Source organism: Grammomys surdaster, unplaced genomic scaffold (assembly GCF_004785775.1).
Source record: "Grammomys surdaster isolate TR1022 unplaced genomic scaffold, NIH_TR_1.0 338, whole genome shotgun sequence".
Classification (NCBI taxonomy): Eukaryota; Metazoa; Chordata; class Mammalia; order Rodentia; family Muridae; genus Grammomys; species Grammomys surdaster.
In genome coordinates, this window is record NW_021604757.1 from 656,468 (window position 1) to 669,189 (window position 12,722).

A 12,722-nucleotide genomic window follows, 5' to 3' on the forward strand; every position below is an offset into this window, starting at 1 on the left:
CTCTGTGTCTCTCTCTCTGTGTGTCTCTCTCACATACACACACCCCTATACCTTCTTCAGCTTTGTTTTACAAGACATGATTTCTCTGTGTAGCCTTGGCTATCCTGAAACTCATTCTGTAGACCAAGCTGGCCTCAAACTCACAGAGGTCTGCCTGCTTCAGCTCCACCAAGAGCTAGGATGAAAGATGTGCACCACCACCACCCAGCATAAATAAATATTTTTCAAAAGCATTAAAGTAGTTGAAGCTCTGAGGACCGGATGGCCTCTGTTACAACTCTTTGACTCTGCCGTTTGCCTCCATTACATCTTGCCTTGGCCTCCCAAGTGCTGGGATGATGGGCACCTGCTGCCACACTCAGCTTTTAACATGGGTGCTGGGGATTGAACTCAGGGCCTCATATTTGTACAGCAAGCACTTTACCAACTTAACCATCTTCCCAGTCCCTGATTACCTGCTACCTATAAAAACAGGTGAGACCAGATTTGACCCCCAGGCAATCATATACTGACCTGTTTCAGTAGGATGGTTTACTTTGTACTGGGATTGAATAACACAAGCCCTCTTCCTTCTCTTGTAGAACCTGATAAAGTCTGCTCTGGTAGGAGCACTAGAAGAACCTAGAAAAGGCCAACTCCCTCTTTCCTCCTAGAGGGCCTTACTGCTCGTTCTCTAGACACATTCTAAGAGCATCTCTGTAGAATGCACCAGCAGCTGAGCTGGGGATGCTTACGCATGCTCTTGAGCTTTCTGAGCTATTTAGAGCCTAAGCCCAGAACACAGAGGTGGGAGAAGCCGGTGATGAGCCTGAGAATCAGTTCTGTTCCCAACCATGCATGCCAGGACCCTCGGGGAAAGCTGTCTTTTGTTTTCTGTGTTTATCTCTTTCTCTGTAGGTTCCAGCCAGGCTGCCAAGGCCGATAGCAATACCCAAACTCCGAGTAACTGGAAAGGTGCCCACCCCAAACTCAGGGATCAGCTGAAGAAGAAGAAGAAGTCCTCCAAAAAGGTTTTCAAAATACTGCAGGAGAAGATGTTGAAGTTGCAGCATGTCGTCACAGACCAGTTCTTGCAGTGGACAAACCAGCAGATGCAGTGCCTCTCACTAGGAGATCAGCAATGCACAAGAGCCTCCAGGAATCAGGAAAAGAAGATGGGCCACTTACTGTCTCAGATTGTCAACCTTGTATGGTCTAACACTGTAAGGAAACTGAAGTTCCAAGTACCTCTCCCTTGCTCGGACTCTAGATGTGCCATCAAAGCTGGGCACCAGGCCCTGTCATCTTGGCAGACTGGCCAACCCAGGCCTAGGCTGGGTGATCTTGAGGCTGCCTTTGCCAGCTGCACCCTATCCAAGCGTGGGACTGACATCTATGAGTTTTACCATTTAAGCTTCCAGAGCTATGACGCCTATCAGACAGACAAATACCACAAGGATGAGAACCCTTTGGTAAGATGGGACAGCTTTGAAAGCCCCAATCTCAAGAATTTACTGGGTCCTGTGCCTAGTCTCTCTTATGATTACTTCTCTTTATGATGCACTAACATTATTGTCTTAGAATAATTATATAGTTATAGACATACACTGATAATGTCCCAGAAGATGGAGCCCTGGGGGAGGGGAATGTCTTGAGTCCCTTCATCCCTACCACCTTTCCTTTAACTTCAGCAGTCAGTCACAGCACTCATGCTGGTAAATGAGCCTGCCTTTGTAAAATGAAGCATAGTGACAGGTGTAGGCAACCATGAGAGAAACAAGAGTTTAGACTATTTCCCAGGGCACGGAAGGGATTCGGAAAGTCTCAACCAGACAGCCTATGTGATGGTGGCCATGATGTTCCTAGACGGGTGAGAACCATGTATGGAAGGTTGGAAGAGCTTGGTGTGATCGGGAAGAAGACCCGTGTGCCAGAGTAGAGATGAGTACTGTAGTTAGAAGTAGGGCACAGGTGGGCAGGGGTTCAAATATTCCCCTGAGGGCAGCAAGCAGCCAGCAAAGGACGTTTAGCCAAGGAGATTAACAGCAGCTCTTTATTCAAAGGGTGGAGTCATTCATGGCCGTAGTCATGCCTTTCCCTTCTATTCTCGTCTAAGCTGTGTATGGCCATTCCATGGCTTTTCTAGAAACTGAATCTGTCACCTCTATTGTATGTAAGGGATGCATCATCTACAGTAACTTGGAGTCCGCTTCGATGTGATAGCAGAGATGGACACAGGCAGGGTTTGCTGTTGATAAGGCTCCAATATCTGGGTAGAGCTAGAGAGGTTCTGCCTGCCACTCAGTGTGTTTGTCTGGTAGATTTCCAACTTTCCTTCTCTTCCTCCTTCAATGGATCAAATGGAATGCTTTTCTCAAGACATAAGGCAGCTCACAGGAAATGGTGAGTCTGAGTAAGGTCTGCAGTCAAGGAATTCAGTGCCTAGTACACAGAGCACAGTCCAACTGCTCTGATTTGTCTGTTGGACTGGGGAGGGGACTAGATAGCTGTAAAACTTGATAGATGTTGAACTATGTTGTGGCATGGTGAGTCTTCCCTTGAACTAATCTACAATGACAACTTCTTGGCATGCCTAAAGGTGTCTTAGGATGGAGGAAGAGAGCTAACCTAGATTCCTTCCACTTCCAGGGCTACATCAACCTTAGTACCATCGAGAACAAGCTTTGCCTTGACCTGGTTACAGCAAGGGTAAGCAATACTCTAGGCTTAGTTGAGACTTAGCTCCTCTGGGCCCAGTTCCCTGGCCTATTCCTTAGCTTGTGGGAGGTCCAGGAGGAAAACATAGACATCACGGGGAGAGCCGAGACATCGCTTCTAGAACAACATAACCTAAACTCCTGGCCTGGCTGACTGTCTAGAGGTAGTCTGGCAGGAATGCAGTGAGAGCCTGCCCAAAGCTTTGGCCTACAGAGGCTGTCAGATACTTCTGTTAAAGCACATGTGTGTCTGATAAGGCTAGCCTCCATTCATGAAGGAGCACATGGCATGTAGCCTTGCTCCCCTGCTGGGAGACTTGTAGCTTCTCAGTGCAGAGACTTACGCACGAACTAGGAACAAAATAAGGCCCACTTGGCCTTCCCGGACTGCCTGTCTTCATATTCTATTTGTCAACAGTTGACTCAGAGTGACATGAACTGTCTTGATGAAGCCCAGCTGCAATACTCTGACTGGAAAGGACAACCCTTGTAAGTGCCTTTCAGAACTAGAGTCTCTCCACAGGCACCTTTCTTTCATCATCCATTGGCTATATATACAATTATTGACAGAATCTTGTGTAGCACAGGCTGGCCTCATACTCCCTATCTAGCTGAGGATAACCTTGAATTTCTGACCCTCCCACACTTACCTCCTGAGTGTGGGATTGCAGGTGTATATCATCATGCTTGCTTTTATTGTGGTGCTGAAGATGGAACTTAGGGTTCTATGCATGCATTCTAGGCAAGCATCTACCCCCGCCTGAGCCATATCCCCTTCCCTCAAATGCACCATATTTAAGATTAACTACTTTCCTGTATCTTTGGCTAATAACGTCCAGGAAATGCCTATCAGATATGTCTAGCTCTAGGCATGATAGTTAATGAATGCAGCCCAATGCAAATCCGTTAAGATATTTAAAACATTGAGAATTGTTGACCGAGTTTTAAGACTCGGTCACACAGTTCTTGAGTATGAACTGTGTAGATGACAATGTTTCTTTCAATGCCAAAAGGTTGGATTTGCCTAAGAATAAAACATCTCGGGAGGCAGTCTAAGCTGGCAGAAAGAGCATCTGTTTATAATTCTCCCACCTCTCAATAGCCACGTGACCCTGGAGAGGTAACTTTAGTCTATAGTCCTATAAGATGAGGTTGGCTTGGATAGCAAAGATCTCCTTAAGGTTGGATACTATGTTCTTTAAAAATGTGTGTCATCTAGATTCTGAATGAAGAAGGGTACCTGCAAACTCTAGGGTCTCTCTGGTCTGTCTACAGCCTTCGGGAAGAGCTGGCTAGCTTCTTGACCCACTACTGCAAGGCACCTACACCTCTTGATCCAGAAAATGTGAGTGAGATCAGTGGAGGACTGTCCTTTTCAGCTCCTTCTGCATCATCTATAGACCACAGGGAGAACCCTCAGACTGGCAGGGCACAGTAAAATCCAGCTTAGGAGGGTCTTGGGGGAGGACCATTAGGAAGTCCCTGGGAGATGTCCAATTGAAAAGGTCTCCTGGGGGATGTACAGTAGAGGAGGTCCTGGGACCTGCCCTTTGGGAGGAGAGGGAGATGGCCTGTGCATACCCTCCTTACACAGGTACTGATCTTGACTCTATCTCTTGGACCTTGTCCTCAGGTGGTGGTTCTGAATAACTGTTCCTCAATCTTTTCTTCACTGGCCATGGTTCTGTGTGACCCAGGTGGTAAGTTAGCAGGCTCTACTTTTCTGGCATGTTTGCAGGGACATCTCAGCACTGGACTTTGGAAGAGAAGAGTTTTGAGGTCTTTTCCACAAGTGCAGGCTACTCTGTCCTGCCAGAGACATCATTTCTGGGAACTCAAGGGAGTTAGAGCCCTAATTAAATATGGAAGAAACGTGGCAGTTCTCAAAGAGGTGATCTAGATGAAAAGGCCCAGAAGCCCAAGAAAAGTGGGAAAGAAAAGAGAGAAATGAAATCCATAAGGTTCAACACTAGGAAACTTTCTTGTGTATGACCTTTGACATTTTGTGCCTAGTCCAGTCAGACAAGACTTTTAAAGTTAAGGACAATTGCTTAGGTAGAAAAGTGCTTGTCACTCAAGCACAAGGATCTGAATTTAATTCCTGGAGCTCACATAAAAGGCTGGACATGGTGGCATGTGCTTGTGGTGGTTTGTGCTTCTGAAGCTGTGGAAGCTGAGACAGGCAGCTCCCTAAAAGTTGCTTACCAGCCAGCCTAAATACACCAATAAAGAGACACTATCTTAATAAACAAGACATATTGTTCCAAAGTAAGGAGTCTGGGGTTGACCTCTGATCTCCACATGTGCATGCACATTGGGTACACATGTAGCTACACAGACACTGGCATCTCAATAGGAAGACTTTTCTAACGGGAAGTACCCTGTTTGAGTCATACCTTGGACTCTGAGCTGTTCACTGTGATCACCTCTCTTAGCAAGAGTTTTCTTCCCAAATGAATGTGTACAAAAATGTACCATTGTCCTACGAAATGAGCTCAAGGACTGAGAAGAAGAGATTGCTATGTGGGGCTCTTGTGTTGGGATCCTTGCTGCTCATGTTGACTGGAAGCCAGCTTTGACTCCTTGTGCTCCTAGATGCCCTTCTGATCCCCACACCGTGCTACAGCAGCTTCCCCTTCAGCTCCTACTTCTATTCGAAAGTTGAGCTTGTTCCTGTCTACTTGGAGAGCCAGGTCAGAATGTGGCCTCTTCCCTGCTCACCCATCTGGTGATGTTCTAGGGGCCCCAAAGAGACAGAGGAGCATTGTCCTTTAAATGATGGTGGGAGTGGGGCAGATACCAGGGTGAAGAAGCTATGTAGGGACCAACACCCTGACATGAAGGCCAAGGACTATATGGGGCTTGAGAAACCAGGCTCAGGAACAAGCCTTTCTCAGTGGTATGTGTCTTCCAGGTCACCGGGACCGACTCGTATTCTTTCCAACTCACTGTGGATAAGCTCAAGCTTGCCCTCACTCAAGCTAAGAAGGAGGTAAGGGTAGGGAGTTGGGGGAGCCGTCATCTCAGGGTTGCCACTGTTGGTCTTGAAAAGGCTGAGTAACGAGACTTAGATACAAGATGTGGGGGCTTTCTCTAGATAGGAAAGACAGCAAGTAGTTCTAAGTACCTGACTTCACTGTAGAAGTGAGTTCCATCCACGGAAACTTCCAGAACACATCACCCTTTGCTGGCAGCATGGAGTTGCATCCATGAGATGCTACCTAGGCTTTATCGAGGTGTCCTAAGTTAGATGTCTCGAGCCATAAAAGATGCTTGGTGGGATTTGGGGCAGATGTAAAAGGACTTGTATTCACTCTTGTGTTTGGGTTTCTTCTCAGGCAAAAAATGTCAAAGGCATTGTGCTCATCAACCCCCAGAATCCTCTGAGTGGTGTCTACACTCAATTGTCACTGCAAAAGTACCTGGTCTTCGCCAAGAAGTATGTGTTCTACTCCATCACATGTAGGCAAGAAGTTAGAAACAAAAGTAATTTATCCAAGATTACCCATCCTGCTTTGCAGGGTTCTATAAAGACTATTAAGTGAAGGGAAAGGGGCCCCTATAGTAACCATTTGTCTTTGATTTCCTGTCCAACCTCTTCCCACAGACATTTACCTAGGCACCAGAGCGCTGCTCTGTTGCTTTCCCACTCATGGTGGCTGAAGCGCTTTATCCCAGTATCTGTTTCCAGACTCCCTGGGCTGTAGTGTCAAGGATGACAGATACTCAGACTCTCATGGCTCCCTGCTAGGAGCAGGTTAACAAAAGTTGCCTCTGGAGTCCTGCAGTGAACCCTTGTAGGACAGACAATTTGTTTTCTAGAAACGGCACTCAGACTTCATGACTGACCCAGATCAACCGGCAGTTGAGGCAGACATGGGATGCCATCAAGAACTCAGTGGAGCCGAGTGTAAATTCTGGCTATCTGGGTTGCTTTCCTATTGGTCTCATAATACCCTGCAAAGGAAGGATTGTCCAGTCTCATGGCTCATGGATACATATAGCTCATCATGGCAGGAGTGTCAGGGTGAGGAGATTCAAGCAGCTGGTCACGCTGGGTCCATGGGCAGGAGAGAGACCATTCTGCTCAGCTAGCTTCAGTTCTCCCCCTTTATTCTTTTTGAGATCGGGACTCAAGACCAGAAAACAGCAGCACCCACTTTAGGGTGGGTCTTCCTACCTCACTTAACCTAAATGGGATAATCCCTCCCAGGTGTTTCCAGAGGCTGGTCTCTTAGATGATTCCAGATCCTGTGAAATTCACAATCAATGTTAGCCATCACCTGAGCTCCAGGACTCTACTAGGCTGAGTCAACTGTTGGTCTGTCTCAGGACCTTACTTTACATCTGTGACATGGGGTGATGGTGCTGTTTCTGGGGATTGTGGCAAACTGAAGACAAAAATGTGTTCAAAGCCCACCCGGTGCTGTGAATCAGTTTGGACCCTGGATGGCAGCTCCTGTCTGTCACTGACTTAAACACTTGGGGAAGCTTTGCCTCTTTTCCTGTTTGCTTGGTGTTTAAAGAGTTAGATGTGTTATCTCATAGGTGTCTTTCTTTTGTGTCCTTTTCCGTCTCTGTACTGCCAGCTAGAGCAAAGTTTCCTTCTTGTGTACACAATAATGTCCCGTGGAGAGGTGTAGAGTAAGCTCTTGGGACAATAGGCATAAATGAGCTGTATCCAAGAGCAGGAAAGAGAGTGAGTGACGATTACAGAGACAGCTGGCCAGATGGCTCAGTGAGTGAAGGTGTCTGCCACCAAACCTGACAAACTGAACAACATGATCCTAACAAGTCGTTTTCTGCCTTCCATCCATGGACCATGCTGAGAGTGCAAGCGTAGGCTTGGGCTCGCACACATGCGCGTGTGAGCGCATACACACTAAAATGTAATAATTTTTTAAATTGTTGATAGAAACTAGATGTATTTTCTTCCTTTCCCAACGCCAGGCACAAGCTGCACGTGATCGTGGACGAGAATTACATGCTGTCCGTGTTTGAGCCATCTGCCACATTTCAGAGCGTTCTGAGTATAAAAGAGTAAGTTTATCTACACCAGTGTTGGGAGCAGGAACCATGAGTCTCCTGCTTTGTAGAGGCATTCATGAAGAGGAACTTGCCTGATGTGTGCTGGGGAATGAGTCAAGTACCCGTGGGGCTTGTGAAGATGAACAAAGGGCCCGCTGCCCTCATGAGTGTTGAGTCCAAGTGCCATTCTGTGTATCAGTGAATGCTGAGCAAGGCAGCGAGTATGGTCAAGGGATGGCAGGTCAGTCAGGAAAGTGTGAGAATCTGAGTTCGAGTTCCCAGAACCTATGTGAAAATCCTAGCATAGCAACATGTGACCCTCGAGGTAGGGGAGGAGCTAAGCAAGGCGTATCCCTGGAGCTCATTGGCCACACGGCCAGGATGAAATGAAGGGCTTCAGTTAATTAAGAGACCTTGTCTGCAGTGGGGGCATTGAGGAGGTAAAAAGATACTCAGTTTTAACCTGTGTCTTTCACACCTATATGTGCACACACACATGCCCACACCCACACATATGTATTTATTAAGGAAAGCCCTCAGGGATTGCTGGCCAGGTAGGGACTTCTTTACAAAGCATCTTGCTGTGTAGCCCAACCTGGCCTCAAACTCTTAATTCTCCTGCCTCTACCTCCTGAGTGCTGGGAATATAAGTATATCCCACCATGCCCAACTCAAACTTTTTTAAAGGGATGTAAAATTTGACTATAAGAATGAGATTTCATCAAAGCAAGACATTGGCATGCCTGCTAGAAGGGACAGGTTCACCAAAGGTGGGGCAGTAAGAGGTGGGCACGTTCTAGAATGGACAGGTGGGCACGTTCTAGAATGGACAGGTGGGCACGTTCTAGAATGGACAGGTGGGCACGTTCTAGAAGTGATAGGCAACTTACTCCTGAAAGGACAGCTGCTAAGGAGGGAGGTGGTCTTGGACTAGATCTGTAGTCAGATCTGTAGTAGTAGAGTCAGTCAGGCTGATGGCCTGGGACTTCCTTCAGTGGGCACTCGAGTACTGTTCCATGTGTGCTTTTCAGGGACACCTTGTGTTGACATCTAGCTTAGCTGCCACCACTGTCTCTTTGAACCTGGTCATGTTAGACCCTGTCTAGGAAGAACCTAACGTCCACTTTCTTCTTTCCGTCAGAGAGGTGGTCAGAGAGGTGGTCATTTATCTGTTTTTCAACTATTTCCCTCTCTAATTTTGATTTTTTTTTTAATTTCTTTTCCAGCTTGCCTGATCCTAACATGATCCATATTATCTGGGACACTAGTAAGGTAAGCTCCAGGACCTGTCTTTGGGTCTGGAAGGAAGGGGACTTAGGAACAAAAGACAAGAGAAACTACATGTTCCTTCTTCAACTTCTCTTCCTCCAGGATTTTGGCATATCTGGCTTCCGCCTTGGTGTTCTCTATACACACAACAAGGAGGTAGCGTCTGCCATGAAAGTTTTTGGCTACTACCATGGTGTCTCTGACATTGCTCAGTACAAGCTGTGGCGACTGCTCCAGGACAAAGGTACCAAGTAGGACCTTAGGATAGCATCTTGACTTAACTTTATGACTATGGGGGATTGCTGGGTTTTCTGGGGGATGGGTCTCTAGCATGTGCTCAATAAACTTGAGGATCTGTTCACTGTCTGAAGTTAAACTGTGGAGGACAGAGTAAATCCCAGTGAGTGCATAGGTGTGGCTAGAAGATAGAGGACCTGTGTGAAACCAGGCTGGGTTTTATTTCGGAAAGCCTAATAGTTTCTGCTCTGCTTAGAAAACTGCTTGTGACTGGTTCCCTAAGACATGAAGGTAAGAACCTCAGACACCAGTCAGTCAATTTTCCTTTTTGCCTTTGAAACAGGGTCTCAATATATAGCCCTGGCCTGGAACTCAACATGTAGACCAGGCTAGCCCAGAACTCCGAGGTCTGCCTCTCTTGCCTCTGTCTCCCTAGTGATTAAAGCATGTGTCATGGAGCCTAGCAGAGATCAGCAAGTGTCTCTTTCTCCTGGACCTACTTGCCCCAGGCAAACATTTTCTTTTGTCAACAGTGGGTCCTTTTCATTGACTTTTCCAATATGGATTAAAATAAATTTCCAGGGGATACAAAGGAGAAAGATGTTTGGGGGAGAGTTTGTATGGCTAGATCTATGGCCCCTAAATTCTCCAGGGACCTCAAGAGAATGCTGGGCCTGAAAGGAGACCTTTCCCTTTAATGCTATGACTAAAACATAGAAAAGAATCTTTCCCTTTAATTTCCTGTAATTGGTGCCAGACTGGAAGGCTTAGACCAGTAGATGGACTATATTGAGACAGCCATGGTATTTAAAGAAACAAACTAATGTAGCTAGACAGCTTGCTTTTAGCTTTGGGTGGAGAAAGAAGTAGAAAGGAGAAATCTGACTGACTACCAACCCTCCATGGTGCCAGAATCCTTTAGATGTGATGAAAACTGGACCTCAGCCCCTTCAATACTGGTTTTCAACCTTAGATGTACCTAGGATTTACCTAGAAACTGCATCCTCAGATTTCTGTCTAGATACTCTAGGAGTATAACACAGGCATGAGATGGAGAGATGGCTCAATGATTAAAAGCATGTGCTGCTCTTCCAGAGGACCTTAATTCTGTTCCCAACGCTCACATCAGTCAACTCACAACTTCCTGTAACTCCCATTTCCAGGAGCTCCAACTCCCCAACCACCTACGTACACATGCATAGACTGGCACATACACACATAATTAAAACTTTGTTTAGGGTTTTGCTATTTAGATAGTTTCTCCATGTAGCCCTGGCTGTCCTGGAACTCGATATGTAGACCAGGATGGCCTTGAACTCAGAGATCTACCTGACTCTGCCTCCCAAGTGCTGGGACTAAAGGCCTGTTCCATCACTGTCCAGCATAATTAACTTTTCAAACAGTATAAGGTAGGCATAGAGGTTTCTACGGCCTCATGTCATTCTTTTCCCATTATTATCTTAGAACAGTGGTGCTGAATTCATCCCAGAGCGTTAGCCGGGCTCTTTCAGTCCAGTGTGTGGGGTTCAAGAGCTCAAGTGAAAGCTTTGCATATCTACTAACTCACTCAGGTGACAACAGTGGGATCAGTCCCCTTTGTGGGATCCCTTGGCTACAGGCCTCTATCTATTCAAAGGGAACATTCTAGTAGAGCATTAAGATGCCCTCTGTCTGCTCTATAAAGTCCTATATAAGAGTTGTGGGCCAGGATATTATCAATTCAGACACAGCAAGGCAGACTCCATCTTGTATTGAAATGGCTCATGGCTCACATGAAGCCCAGCTAAGGGACACTTGGGAAGAACCCCTATCCCTACCCCTACCCCCCCCCAGATGTCTTCTATGAGATCTGTGGTACTCTTTCTCTGCTCATCCAGAGTGGATCAATAAGGTGTACCTGCCTAAAAACCATAGCCGGCTCCGGAAGGCTTATAGCTATGTCATGAAGATACTGGAGGACTTGAAGATCCCTTTTTGCAACTGTGGCTCTGGCCTCTTTGTCTGGATCAACTTGAAAGCTGTAAGTTCTGCAAATGGCAGGCACTGGGCTTACCAGTCAGCTGGTCTTGTGCTCAGCTCTGCCCCCTTTCCCTTTCCCTTTTTCTAGTATCTGAGTCCGTGCACGTTTGAACAAGAGCAGATTCTTTACCAGCGCTTCCAGGACAACAAGCTGTTGATATCTAGTGGCCAGTCCTACAAGTGTATAGAGCCTGGCTGGTTCTGCCTTGTCTTCGCAGAAAATCACCTTCAACTACAAGTGGGTGAGTGCTGCTGACCTCCCCACCCCAAGTCAGACATGCAGTAAAGAGGCCCCACCAACTCCTCCATAATATATTGTGCTTGCAATAGCCTGTAGCTTCAGCTTCTCTGAGCTACCCTTTTCCATTCTATTAATTATGCTCCTTCATAAACAGGAAGTAATCCATTCCTTAAGTACCCATCTATCCCTGCATTCCACCTTTCCAGTATATTTGTTCTGTGTCTGCCATGTGTTTGAGAATGTCTTCTGGGCCAAGGCTTCTAAGGAGCGGTTTTCTGCCCATGTGGGGCTGGAGTCCAGTGGATGTGGTGGACAGACAATCGTGGCAGCCACTATATGTTCTATCGGAATCCTCACACTCCTCTGGCAACATGAAGAACACAGTGTTTATGTGAATAATTATTTATAGCATCTCATTAGTTGCCAGACATTTTCCTACCTGCTGAGATGAGCAATGAGCCGCTTAGCCTTGTGGAAAATAGACTGAGGGAAGCTGGGCCTGAGCATTCCCACTTGCAATCCTGACACTTGGAAGGAGACAGGAGGTCTGAGAGGTCAAGGCTAGCCTGGGCCACATATAGAGACCCTGTATCACAAGTAAATGATCAAACCCAGTGAAAGGTTAAGAAGCAAACAAGCCACAGGACAGACTTCGACATAAATCTTCTTTCTGACAGGCTCATGATTTGATCTTAGGTTCAAAAAGAGCCAGAAGAGATAGGATAGGTTGTCTTCAAGTTCCATCCCAAAGAAGAGAGGGCTGATTTCAGCACCCATAAACAGAGGCCCTGATGGTTCGCTGCCAGCCGGGTCTGTCTGGGCTCCATCTGCACGTCGTTAACTCATTCTCTCCTGTCTCCTTTGCACCTTCTAGGCATGGATCGGTTCTGCCATGTGCTCGCTGAACACAAACAAGGCATAACGGAAGAGCAGGAGCAGACAACTGGGACCTAGACTGCTGCCTCCAGACGGTCATGGGCCCCTGAAAGTAGCCTTGTGGCCAGAAGACAGTAGGAGGAATTGGAGCCACTGTGCTGTCTGACCTCACTCATCAAGTAAGACCCCTAAGCTGGGTGTCTGACTTTTTAGAAGCCTTGTTTCTTTTAAGTCTTTGCTAGCTATTCTGTACTCAAAAATGATGTTTTTATTGTGGTAAGAGGGGGAAGGCAGTTCCCCTGGATTCCTTTTTAGATGGCTTTGTTTTACATTCATCATTTAATAAAAGTCATGCT

At 46.6% G+C, this 12,722-nt stretch overlaps 1 protein-coding gene across 1 annotated transcript in view; it reads left to right on the top strand.

Annotated features, from left to right (window-relative positions):
* Nucleotides 1-12,444, top strand: part of Accsl (1-aminocyclopropane-1-carboxylate synthase homolog (inactive) like) — a 14,452-nt gene extending 2,008 nt beyond the window's left edge. The window contains exons 2-15 of the mRNA XM_028778606.1: nt 898-1,451; nt 2,629-2,688; nt 3,115-3,185; nt 3,972-4,041; nt 4,330-4,396; nt 5,292-5,389; nt 5,611-5,688; nt 6,035-6,135; nt 7,647-7,736; nt 8,951-8,996; nt 9,096-9,237; nt 11,108-11,250; nt 11,338-11,491; nt 12,365-12,444. Coding sequence (XP_028634439.1) covers nt 898-1,451; nt 2,629-2,688; nt 3,115-3,185; nt 3,972-4,041; nt 4,330-4,396; nt 5,292-5,389; nt 5,611-5,688; nt 6,035-6,135; nt 7,647-7,736; nt 8,951-8,996; nt 9,096-9,237; nt 11,108-11,250; nt 11,338-11,491; nt 12,365-12,444 — 1,754 coding nt within the window. The remainder of the gene's footprint in view (nt 1-897; nt 1,452-2,628; nt 2,689-3,114; nt 3,186-3,971; nt 4,042-4,329; nt 4,397-5,291; nt 5,390-5,610; nt 5,689-6,034; nt 6,136-7,646; nt 7,737-8,950; nt 8,997-9,095; nt 9,238-11,107; nt 11,251-11,337; nt 11,492-12,364) is intronic.
* The last annotated feature ends 278 nt before the right edge of the window (nt 12,445-12,722 follow it).